The following is a 12,230-nucleotide window of genomic DNA, read 5'->3' on the forward strand; positions in this document are numbered from 1 at the left end:
GGCCTGTACCTTTCCCAGTGAGGGTCAGGGTCATGTACAACCATCAGCACAACTCAGGGCAGTCCTCCAAATTCCCTGATTTTGGTCCTGATGCAGTCCTTTTAAATGATTCCAGGAGAGCTGGCTGTCTGTGCACAAAAGCATTCTGACTGCTCAAATGACTCTTGTGCTCAGGCCTTGTACAGGAGCCAGGAACACAGAGGGTGCTGTGGTGGCTACGAAGAGATGAGACACAGGAACAGTGCACAGGGAGGAAGACAAGACCTTTTTGCTTTCTTGTCTCATGTGCAGGTATCAGAGGACAAGGCAGACCAAAAAAAGGCTCCTAAATGTAGAATCAGTACAAGATCATGCTTACTTGTTAATAAAAACAACAAAAAAACCCAAATAAACCAAAAAAACAAAGCATTTTTCTATTTCTTTTTTTCCTCAGGGAGGAAATGAGATTTCAAGCAAGAAAAACTCTGATACCTAAGAAGATTAAAGACATTCCATCAAAATTTTCCTTCTAAGAACTTAACCTGTGAGTAGAGACATCAATACAATATACTAAGACGTGCTTTGTTACCTAAATTGCCTCTTATAAAGAATTAAAGCAACATTACTGCTCAGAACAAAAATGCACTCTACAATCTACTTTAATACATTTCTTTTCCTAGGCTTAAAGACAACAGCAACATTAATCAAAGAGATTGTAAGTATTTCTGCTACAGAAAAAGCAGCCCATCCTCCCTAAGAGATGCACATTTATATAATGGTTCCTTATACTGACTTTTATTTGTATACTACTCTGACCTGTTCTCTATTCCATCATGTGAAATTATGGATGGATACACAAGGCAAAATGGGAGAAAAAGCAGAAGGCACCTCACAGAATGAGAAACTCTAAAAAGGAAAAAATTATACTCTCTGTTCATAATTCTTCTTTATATGACTTTCAAAACATACTTCATCCATCCTGAGAATCACAGTCTATATTAGGAGGTATGAACCTAACCAAACCTGCACCAACCCTCAAAGTGACAGTGCTTTGCAATGATACAAAGGGGTGACCAAGTAATTAGTTTGCAGAATTACAAAAAAGGGTGACTTCCCCCCTGTATTGTGCATGCTATTCAAAAATTTTAAGGTAATGTAAGTAATGTAATAGTAAGGTAGTCTAAAAACACATGACAAGCTGGCACTTTATCTCCTCAGTAAGACAATACTATCCAGCAAATATTTGTTAAAATTTTTCAACTTTGTCCAATGTTTTATGACATTTATATACGAGAAGTGATAGACATTTTGCTCCTAAAACAAGAAATAACACTGTAGCATGGGTACTTCCCCCAAATTTCAGAGCTAAGAAAAGAACACTTCTGGTTACTGCTTTATTTTTCTACAGTTCACTATTTCTAGTAAGTTTTGAAGGTGTTCCTTAAACAGGCAGTGCTCTCTTACTGCAGCGCTGTAGGGCACTTCCTGATAAGCAGGAGGAAGCAGGAGAAACGAAATGAGTACACCTTTCTGCAAAAGCCGAGTCACAGTTACAAACTTTCATGAAATACCCCACCCTTTGTGCTCTCCTGCTTACAGGCTGCAGCAACATTCAGCGGGCTACAAGTCAAAAGTCATGTTCAAAAACCAAACAATGAAATCAGCAACTTTTGTAACATGTCACATGAACTTGTGACCATGACTTTGGGAAAGTTCCAAGTTTAGCAAACATTGCATCTACTATTCTAATAATGTGACAAGAAGTTCTTGTTTACATGGCTTATTTATAATACTGTGTAGGATTGAGGAGTTCAGCCTGAAAATAAAAATGAGGTATTCATGGGAACTGACTAACAGTGACAACGGCCACTGATGGTTCTCCATTATTTTGTGTGGGCTCATAGTAGGAACTGCAGGGAATTAATCAACACTGGCTTATATGTCACAGAGTGACCAATTAATCCAAGTCAATGGAGAGACTTGTGCTGCTTTCAATAGCACTTGGATCAAACAAGCCACGATGCAAAAACAGCCCAACCCCAAAACAATTGATACCAAACCCTCGGCTACATGCTAAATGAGTATGACTGAAGTTCCCAAACGGACACATTGTCTGTGAATAGCCAGATTCCCAGACTTGTGAGCACTCACAGAGTTAACTGCCAGTAAATCTGGCAGCTGTTTCAGCTTCGTGTTGGTCAGAATTTATAGACCCAGGCTTTGCAAACAGTGCTAGAAACCCTTGTCACTGTTGGAGACCTGTTAGTGCATCTGCTAATACCTATGGTCTATTCACCCAATAAACTGATGATGTTTAACATGCTCTTGCCTTTCTGCAGAGTTAACATCACCAAAGAGAGGGAAAAAAATGTGTGAACAAACCTAAACAAGAAGCAGCCTCAACGTTTTGCTAAGTGAACACACTCTTTGTGCAGCTGAAGTGGACTGACAAAGCTATACAAGCACCTAAATGCCAACTGCATTTTGAACTACTGTATCTCTAGTTCAGTGTACAGGATCAAGTTGTTATTACATTTTTATGGCCAGTTTATATTCTTACCAAATTTAGCTAAATGGAATAGGGTAAGCCTATTGTACATGTTTAGAAAAGGATGGAGTCAAAGAACCAGAACTTCCCAGTTTCAAAAATGTTTAAGTTTATACTATGCAATATGAGCCTGTATATTGTCTGTATATTCCAACTGTGCCTCAAAAATCCAAACTAGACACACTGCCATGACATATGGCTACCACGAGTTTATTTATAACTTTGGGATCTCTCCATGTGCACAATGAGATGAAATAGGCATCCACAGTGTACTGCAGAAAAGGACTGATTTGATTTACAGCGTCAGATGTAATAAGGGTTTTCGTAAACAGTTAAGATTTTGAGAAAAGGTATCTGAAGATACCCAAAAAGGGTACTAGTGGCTTTCAGCATGTTCTCTGTATATTGTTTCCCACAATGGAAACAAAAGGAGACCTTGAAGAAGGGGTAGAAAGTACTTCTTCCTCTGTGCGACAACTCTCCTTTAATTTGCTTCAGTTCTGAGAGAAATGCTCTTTGATGAATCTGAGTATTTAGCAAAACCAGGGAAAGACCATCTGAGTCATCTTCCCAATCATATAAACACCAAACTCCTGTGACTGAATGATTCAAGAGCTAACGTTACAACACATTAAAGGGACAGTTTACAGGAATTAACTGTCCAAATTGTAAGTCTTACTTTTAATTAGAGTATCATCATAATAGAATATTAGTTACAAAATGCTAAAGAACACAATTAACCAGAAACTGCCAAGCTCATCTTTGAGGAACATTAAGAGTGTGTGTGTGTGAGGGGGAAATAAAAAAGTAGAAACAACTCCAAGTAACACTCCTTGCTCCTGTTATTAGGAATTATATCAGTCTATACCTATGGCAAGAACACATTCCAATACCACTATGTCCCACCTCTGCCTTGGCCTTGTGACACACGTTCATGAGGGGAGAAGAGACTGTAAGATTGGGGACAGAGGTTATCTCCACTTGGAGGGCTTGCAGGAAGAAATTAATAAGACAGTGAAAGTTTTATAACGTGAAGGTACCCCTGTATCAATGAAACTAAGTGTGGAACACTTCCACAATACTAATGTGTTTTTCAGTCCTAGATTCTTCGTTACACATCACCAGTTACTTGCTGACAGCCTCCCTTGTGCTCAGTGAGAATGGGTATGGAAATCAAGATTTAACCAAGCCTTTATAATGATTGCTGAAAAAAATTTTAAAAGAGTTTTATTTGTTTTAAAGATCTAAATCAAATATGATTTATTTGCTTACAGAAGGTCATTCTATTTTGTATCTAGATTTTCATTACAGCACTTAATATTATACGAGATTGCAGATTCTTAACCACTTAGAAATAGCAAAGTAACACTTAGAACACATGTTTCCTCAACATGCAATCAGGAATATTCATCTAAAAAATGTGTCACCTTGTTTTATGGTTCAAATGTACTACAAAAATGTTCCCAAGAAACATCTGGTTTGTATTCACACCAGTTTGGTTTAAATACGTATGTCAACAGATAATCCTCATATTCCAAGTGAAGTGAAAACAGACCTTTTCAGCTAATTCGGCCTCACTCAAACTCATTCTGAAGTAAGTGATAATTTCTACTTTATTTGGTGCAGAATATCATCCACTAGTGCTAAAACTCTCAATGAACTTCAAAATCTTACCTTGAATAATCAATTCTTACCCCATCCTGTTATCACCGATCTCAGCGACACGGGAATACATTCTAAGGGATCATTAAGTAAACAAGCCTGTGCCTTTCTAGATTTGAAATTATATTTTTCAGAGAACTGACAAGCATAAAAATTAATCATAATAACATTATTAAAGATGCACTCTGACTTTCAACAGCTGAAAAACGTTTCTTTTCAGTGCAAAATAACTTAGCATTTAAGCAGAACAGCAATCATGAAACAACAAAACTCTGCAGCAGTTCTCAAGAAGCAAAATAATAAAACCTGGCTTTCTTCATCTGCATTTTCAAGACCTTACAAAGATTGCACTAAAGACAGCATAACTACCCTGGGGTAGGCAGAGCACTACACTGTAACCACAGCTATTAAAAGCAATCTGAATCAGAGAAGTTAAAGCAAAATCAGGCTTAGTTTTAAGTACTCTGTTTAGTGTAGCACAAAGGTTTAAAAAATTGGGTTTTTTCCAGATTACAAAGGGCTTTTAGGACATAACTACCACGACAAGTTATTGTAATTCATGTTTCTAAAGTGCTAATAAAACAATGATAGTTCATATGAAAATTAAATAAAAGTAAGTTTTTTGTGGATTTTTGAGCAACATTCAAGCAGTATGCAACTCAATCCTTAAAAATCATTTCACTTTTGGTAACACAAATCAAATTTAAAAGCCTAAAAAAATCAACTTATAATTAGGCATATGGTAGCACTGAAATGCTTTTTCAAAACTAATTTAGTGATGTTACTGGGATGAGGGAGGAACGAAGCTTTTGTAGGAAATCTCTCCAGTTCCAGAAAGTATGCCAATTAGACAAAAGCTAATTAGAAAACCTTAGAACACCCTGATTTTGCAACAACATAGACATAACAACCAATCTGCGGGAAGAAAGGAAACCAAGAAGGAACAAACTCTGCCACCCAAAAACCTACCCACCCAGTCGTGCATCCCTTCAGTTAGCAAGACATGACACTGAGCTCGACAGGGAGAGGGTCATGCCCCATTTGGAAAATGACTTTCCCTTACCTTCATTACTTCTAAACGTCGGGCAGAAAGAAGATACCATCTCAGAATCATTCATTTAAAAAATATTTTAAGATCTAAACTGCAGAAAAGCCAACAAAACTAAAGATTAAATTCTCATGGGGCAACTTGTGATAACATTTAAGTCTATTGCCTTGACACGTGTTCATGCATCGCTTTTGCCTCTGCTGTGCTTTCAGCTGAATGAGTAACGGATTTAGGATTTCTGCTAAGCATTGTGCTCACTAGAGAAATGTTCCACAGTGACCCGTTCTCCATGGAAGCTTCAAAATGGTAGTCATGATCTACTGAGTCCATTTTCAACATCTCACATTTAGTTAGGCATTCCAAAGCAAAAGAGAAATTCCAAAGAATTTACAAACCTAAACAGTTATAAAAACAGGAGCCTTTGGGGAAACCAATGAGGTTTTAGCTTGTTTTAACTTCTTTACACAACAGTGCCTGCTTTGCAAAATGTATTTCTCATTGTGATTTACAGTATACCACTTTGTGAACTTAATAAAGTTATCCACATTTTTCAAATAACAGTTGAACACCAGAGTTCCAGACCACTGACAGTCCTAGATAAAGGCAAGTAACACTCCAGAGCAAAGGGAAAAAAAAAGGACCCAGTGGATACAGAGGAAGCAACAAGAAGTTTTGGAAGAAACAAACAGAAGAGAACAAAAGTTTCAAAGAACCTGAGCTTCATCGAGGAGATTTATGTGAAACATTTTGACTTTACACTCTTGGAAACTTTGATCTAAGGGTGGAGAGTGAGGTGGGTGAGGACAGGAAGGATTAGAATGGAGAACACAGCAATAAGGCTTAATCTAGTTCTGAATTTTGAGAGCCACATTTAATGTAAACTTTCAAGTTGCACTGTTGGTAGCTGTGGCAAGAACAAAAAGTTTATAAATTCCATAATTCATTTTGTCATGACAAACACTACCAGGTAACAATCCTGCACTGACCTTGAGCATGGACTAGGTCAATTGACAAAATGTCAATTAGAAATTAATAGACTTATGAAGTAGTTTCATATTAAATGAAAAGCTATGATAGCATTATTATGTGAATTAAACTTTGATTAATTCTCAGTAAACCATCAGAAAATTTGTTACAACTGAATGCTTTGAACTCTTATCAAGATTTAAGAAAGAAATAAAAAGGCATCTTTTTTGATAAGTTATTCAAATTTTCAATCAAGTAAGAAATGCCACAAATGGAATAAATACATTTGTGAGACTATTAGACTACAGGAGAATCTGTGAAAAGCTACCTTGTTTCAGTTCATACAGATGCTGCAGTAGCTGTTCTGCAGAATGCAGTAAATGGTCACAGAAACACGTAAAGCCTTTAGTGTGCAATTTCTAATTCTCTCAGGTACTTACATGATAAACAGCCTTAACATCATGCTCACCATGTTGCCCTGGTGGGCATGATACACCTTCTTTGTCAGAAAGCACTGAACAACTTACCCAAAGCACCCTGTGGCAGACTGCACATATCCTAAATTTCTTGCTCACATCTTTACTCCTCTTTTCTATCTGAAAAGAGGAGTCATCATGATCACTGACAATTCTGCTTCCCTCAGAGAAAGGAAGTTATCACCCAAGGAATAAGACCAAGTAATTCCTTTATTTCCCAAAAAGTCATGAATCCTTTACTTTGGTGCTGCTAGAAACACAGGAGACTCCCATGAAGAAGACTACAGGATCCCGACTTAGTGCCTATGCCTGATCCAGGGCTGTTCATAAGTAACAGCAGAACTGCACACACTGAGGGATTTATAATCTTTTTTTAAACACTAATGTTCTCATATACCTTCATCATCCAGACTATCCCCACTTCTACAAAAACTTCTATCATGTCGCTTCTTGAATCCCATCTTCCCTCATTAGATTCACAGCCACGAGTGTAATAAATAGCTTTAAGGGTAACTGCCGTTCTCCACCTTGCGTAACGTAACCATCTAATGAGAAAATGGTATCTCGAATACATTTCAAATGCATCATGTTCTCTCCAGAATGAAAAAGCCAGATTGCAAGAACTGACTTGACATTCAGCCCTGGTTCATACCACAAGGAAATCCTTATGATTGTGAAGGAGAGTATCATGTTCAAGTCACAGAAGAAACTCCCAATTAACTTTTTGGAGAGCTCCACAAATCACGAGAGCAACACTGCCAAATCTCCTCTACTGCCACAGGAAAGGTGCAATTATCATTTAGCAACAAAACAGCAACTCCTCCAGGCAGAACTAAATCACAAACATCTTACTGAGAAACAGAAATCGCTCCTCCTTCCCCTGTGCCCTCAGGCTTATAATTAAAGGAAACTCAAAAGAGATCCTCTTTATTTCTATTCCTTGAAAACAAAGAGCCCTGTTGAGTCAGGGAACACAGCTTCCACCAGAAACAACTTCTAGTCTGCCCTGAAAATGATTTCCACATAGAAGGCAATAGAAAATACATGGTGCCTTTTTAAAAATAAGCTCAATAGATCTAAGCTGTTAAATGTATGTGGACCATCATAAGTCTCATAAGACTTAGAATGCCTTGATTATGCTAAAAAGCTAGATGTTTTCAGGTAACAGAGTAACTGACACTTAGAAGTGAGATGGGGCCATCACGGAACTTGAAGAACAGCTGTTAATTATTACCTGTGTGAAAGCAAAGGGCTGACAGGAAGAATAAGGACAAAATTAGGTGCCAAATTTATGTTTCTGCTGAAACCACAGTTTTTAAGTGTCCACCTGGGTTAAAAAAGTTAAGCTCTGAGCTTATGTTTTAAGGTACTCTATTAGTAGTTGGATTGCTTTGTGAAAATATTCTCCAGCTGCTGACAGTCCATTTCTGTCCTTCAACTTGTGGGAGCCATTCTATGCCTGGTAGCTGTTTGGGTTCATCCCAAAAACTTCCATGAGGACACTCAGTACATTGAGAAAATACCTCACATTCTGGGATGGGAATGAGTAGAATCCATAGCTCTGCAGCCCAGGGCATTTATTATGCAAGACTCATGCACAGACTGATACTGCTCAGTGCTCACAGACTTCCTGGAAGGTTGTTTCTGATAGGGGACACCACCTCAAAGCCATGGAAAATTCCAGGAAAGCTTCACTTCAAATCACAGGACTTTTTTTTCTAGGTTAAGAAGATTATTTTACTATTTTGCAGGGAGGTTCTAGCATAGTGCAGGACATCACTGCAGAGATGTACAATCAGTGCAGATTTTCTCTTCAGGTTACAGTACACTTTGCAATGATATTCTGGTGGCTCATTCAGAAGCCTGTTTTCTTCTCAGCATACAGTCATCCAGGTGACTAAATGGTGAGGTAAGCATTGCAAATTCCCCCTTCAGAAGAGATGCAGTGTTATCTCCAGACAATATATCCCAGGGTTGCTTTGCTGCAATTTGAGCAATTAACTGTGCAACTGCACATTTATGGGCCCAAACACCATTCTGTTTGACAGGTGTGTCCCTAGCAGCATGTAACCAGGAACAGCTAAATGGAAAACTAGCAGCTGTTACATTTCTAGAAGCTAATGAAGTAATTCGGGCTTTTGGTAGAGAACACAATATCAGGAACAGGTCAAATTTACTGATACAGTTTTCCAGAATTTCTTTTTTAAAGCAGCTGAAGGAGAAAGGCTTGTGCTCCTGAAAGCTTGCCCACTTCTCTCCTTTCTTCCTCTGTATGGCTCAATCTAATAAAAGACACAGCCACTCTCTAATAACTACACCAGCCTCCCTCGGAATGCTCTGGGACAGTACAATTTAGCTCAGGTTTGCACTGCACCACGCCATCGCTACGCTGCACAACGAAGCCCTTCAAATGGCACATGCAACCTTCACAAGCAGATGCCACTGTATCACAAAGCAAGGCTGAAAAAGAAGGACTGCCAGCATTGAACTACCTTTTCAAGTGCACTGGCACACAAAAAGGGCTGAACCTCAACTTCCTTCAATTTTCCAGTCGAGACTTTGGTTAAGCCTACTCAAAACCACTAGGGAATAATCCCAAATTAACTATTTGGTTAAGCTATGGAATGAACATATCCCTTGTTTAGATTTAGTTCAGATTAGTTTAGTCTATATTTAGTTCAATATTTTTATCTTTCAAATAAAAAACCTCCGAACTTAAGGGTGAGAGCACACTGATGCAGACACATCAGCCCTATGGGGACAGAACTTGGCACACTCAGTTCTGCCATCTGGAAATTTCAACCTACTTTACAGGTCCTTTACAAGTGCTTTATTTAGTGCTTACTGTGTAATGCTTAGTGATTTTTTTCTAGATCTTTCACCTGCTCACAGTGACTAGGGTACCAGGAGTTACTTGATGATATAGTTCCTAGTTTCAGATGGTCCACCACATTTTCATTGAATGTGAACAGTCTGGCAAGATGCCATCCCAAATTAGAGATCTATTTGCTGTCTGGTCTGTCTAGAGAAAGCAACAGCTTTGGGAGACAGACACACAGACACTGACTTTTATGAACAACTTCACAAAAAAACCCCAGCCAAACCAACCAACCACAAACCATCCCACACGCCATTCAGAAGGGATCAAAGAGGACGCAGTAGCTTTTTAATACTCAGTACTGAAATACAAAGAGTTACAGTAAAGAGTGTAAGCCTTGTCTACCAAATACTACTATTAAAAGCTTACACATTTGGCCCAATATCCTTTCACATTATCTGATTCTTAGAAAAAAGACAAGGCCAGCTGCAGCAGGAGAGTCTAAATAGTCCCAGGCTTCAGTCTTTCTTCACAGAGAGTCCACGACCACCAAGGCTACGGAACATCCTCAGGCTGCTCTTGAGAGACGGACTTGGCAGCTGGAACAGAAATGAACCAGCATCCTTTTAAGACTCTAGATATGAGCTACTGCTGTCATTGCTGTAGTTGAGAGAACAACCGTAATATCAATGGCATCCTTGACATGGTACTTATGTAATAATTAATTGTGGGGAATGTCACGTTCCAGTGGGCGTAGAAACCATCCCCCGGGGTAATGCATTGCTTTTCTTTACTGGGAGAGCACAGCACGGAGCAAGAGGAGAACGCTTCGCTGTTTGCCCTCGCTCGCAGTGCGATACAGAGTTACTCTTTCACTCAACACCCCGCAAAGGGAAGTTTAGCACTGGCATTTGGCACCCTTGCTGGTGCCAAATCAAAGCGAATCCACGGCACGTCACAAAGAACGCTCTCGCTGTCTCAAGAGCCATCAGTCCCCCGGGAGCTGCCGCCCGCCGTGCCTTCAAGGCAGGCCCATCCGCAGGGTCTGCGCTGTTCCCTGAGGGAGGCGGCTCCTCACCCCCGGAATGCTGAGGGGGACGCGGAGCCCGAGCCGCGCGCCGCCGCTACCAACGCCGCGCACGCGACGGGCCGCGACATGACGCGGCACGCGCGGCCCCGCATGACGTCACCACGCCCGGCTCCCACCCGGCAGCGCCTATCAATAGCCGCGCGGGGCCGCGCAGGCGCGCGCCCGCCGTGACGTCACCGGCGACGTGAGCGCGGCCCCGCCCGCCGTGCACGGCGCTCCCCGCGCTCTCTCACCTTCTATTTTTATCCCGCCTTTGTTCCCCAGGGCCCGCCCGCCGCCGCGGGATGGCCGGCGGGAGGGATGGCGGGATGACGCCACCCGCTTCCCGGAACGGTGACGCGGCCGCTGGAATGCGCGCGGGGCTGCGCTGCCTTAAAGGGGCAGCGCCCGGCGGCCGCGCCCGGGGGGGCGGCGCTGACGGACGGGCGCAGCTGCGGGGCCGGGGGGGCGCGGGGCGGCCGCGCTGAGCCCCGCACGCCGCCCGGTGCCGGCCCGAGTGAGGGGCTGCCGGGGAGAGCGGCTCCGCCGGGCCGGGCCCCAGCTCCCCGGGTCTCAGCCGCAGTCCGGGTGTGCCTGCCCCGGCTCTCCCGCGCCGTGCTGCCCCGGGTGATGCTCCCCGCGTGTGGTCCGGAGCGGTTCTCTCCATCGCTGCTCCCGGCTCTGTCGCTGCGCTTCCCCGGAGCGCTGTCCCGGGGCGGGCACGGCGAGAAGGGAAACTCCTTCTGGCGTCTGGTCGCCTCCGTGGGGCAATCCACAAACGCACATCACTAATAAAACGATGCTAATTTACAAAGAAAGAATGCCTTGGTGTATTTCCTGTATGTTCCCACGCGAAACACAAAAGAACCAAATGCTACAAGTAGAGGATTTCTACTGATGTGTTAGGCATGAACTATTTTACATAATAAAACACAATTTCAACTCAGCCAAGAGCTGAAGGCTTCAAACTACAGGTGTTGTCCAAAGTAGGTTATCTCTGGGTCGGGGATGTGCTCTGAAATAAAGCCCCTCACTCATTATAAGGTCGAGATGATGCTGTACCATCATATTTAGATCATGGCTCGTAGGGAAATCTGGGGGGTACTTAGTCACCTATGGCATGACCTTATATTCCCACTCAATTTAGTAACAACAGTTGGTTTCTTATAGGACATGGCAGATTTAATTTATTGACAGTTTCTAGGATAAGTGGAGAGAAGTCAGAAAAGGCATGAGATGAGAAGTCAGCAGATGAAGGGGAAATGCTCAGAGGGATGGAGCTCCCAGAGAAATGTAAGTCTTGTCTCCCTCTCAAATAGAACATTGATGTAAATGCAGTTAGTTATCAATAAGAGATTTTTATTACATTGCCCTAGGTGATTTTTTTTCCCGACTAAAATTATATAGATATAATATATGATTTTCAATTCAGCTTTTGCCTTTTGCTTACTTTTGAGCCTTTTTATTAAATAGCACAGTGGAATCTGTCAGAATACTAAAACTCTTGTGTTCTGAGAATGATGTTTCAGCCATCTGGGAAAAAAAAAAAGCTTCCCTTCACATTCAGGTGGTATATCCTATTCATCAGGATGGCATGCGGGAATATTGATATATGTTTGAGCATGTAAAATCCTGGTAGGGAAATACCAGAGGAACTTGCCTCT

General features: G+C 41.5%; 1 protein-coding gene across 1 annotated transcript; it reads right to left on the reverse strand.

Moving 5' to 3' along the window:
* Positions 1 to 9,815: 9,815 nt before the first annotated feature.
* LOC116441256 (vegetative cell wall protein gp1-like) lies at positions 9,816 to 11,319 on the reverse strand. The gene is made up of 2 exons (XM_032102946.1): positions 10,821 to 11,319; positions 9,816 to 10,096 (listed from the first exon to the last, which is right to left on the reverse strand). The coding sequence occupies exons 1-2, from the start codon at positions 11,231 to 11,233 to the stop codon at positions 10,066 to 10,068; spliced, it is 444 nt and encodes a 147-aa protein (XP_031958837.1). The 5' UTR covers positions 11,234 to 11,319; the 3' UTR covers positions 9,816 to 10,065.
* Positions 11,320 to 12,230: the final 911 nt, after the last annotated feature.

This window comes from Corvus moneduloides, chromosome 3 (assembly GCF_009650955.1).
Source record: "Corvus moneduloides isolate bCorMon1 chromosome 3, bCorMon1.pri, whole genome shotgun sequence".
In the NCBI taxonomy this organism is placed as follows: domain Eukaryota; kingdom Metazoa; phylum Chordata; class Aves; order Passeriformes; family Corvidae; genus Corvus; species Corvus moneduloides.

Coding starts and splice junctions, on each gene's coding strand:
- LOC116441256 (XM_032102946.1), bottom strand. CDS start 11,233: ATGGAGAGAACCGCTCCGGACCACACGCGGGGAGCATCACCCGGGGCA. Junction 10,097..10,820: donor AGGCGGGATAAAAATAGAAG/GTGAGAGAGCGC, acceptor TTTCTGTTCCAG/CTGCCAAGTCCGTCTCTCAA.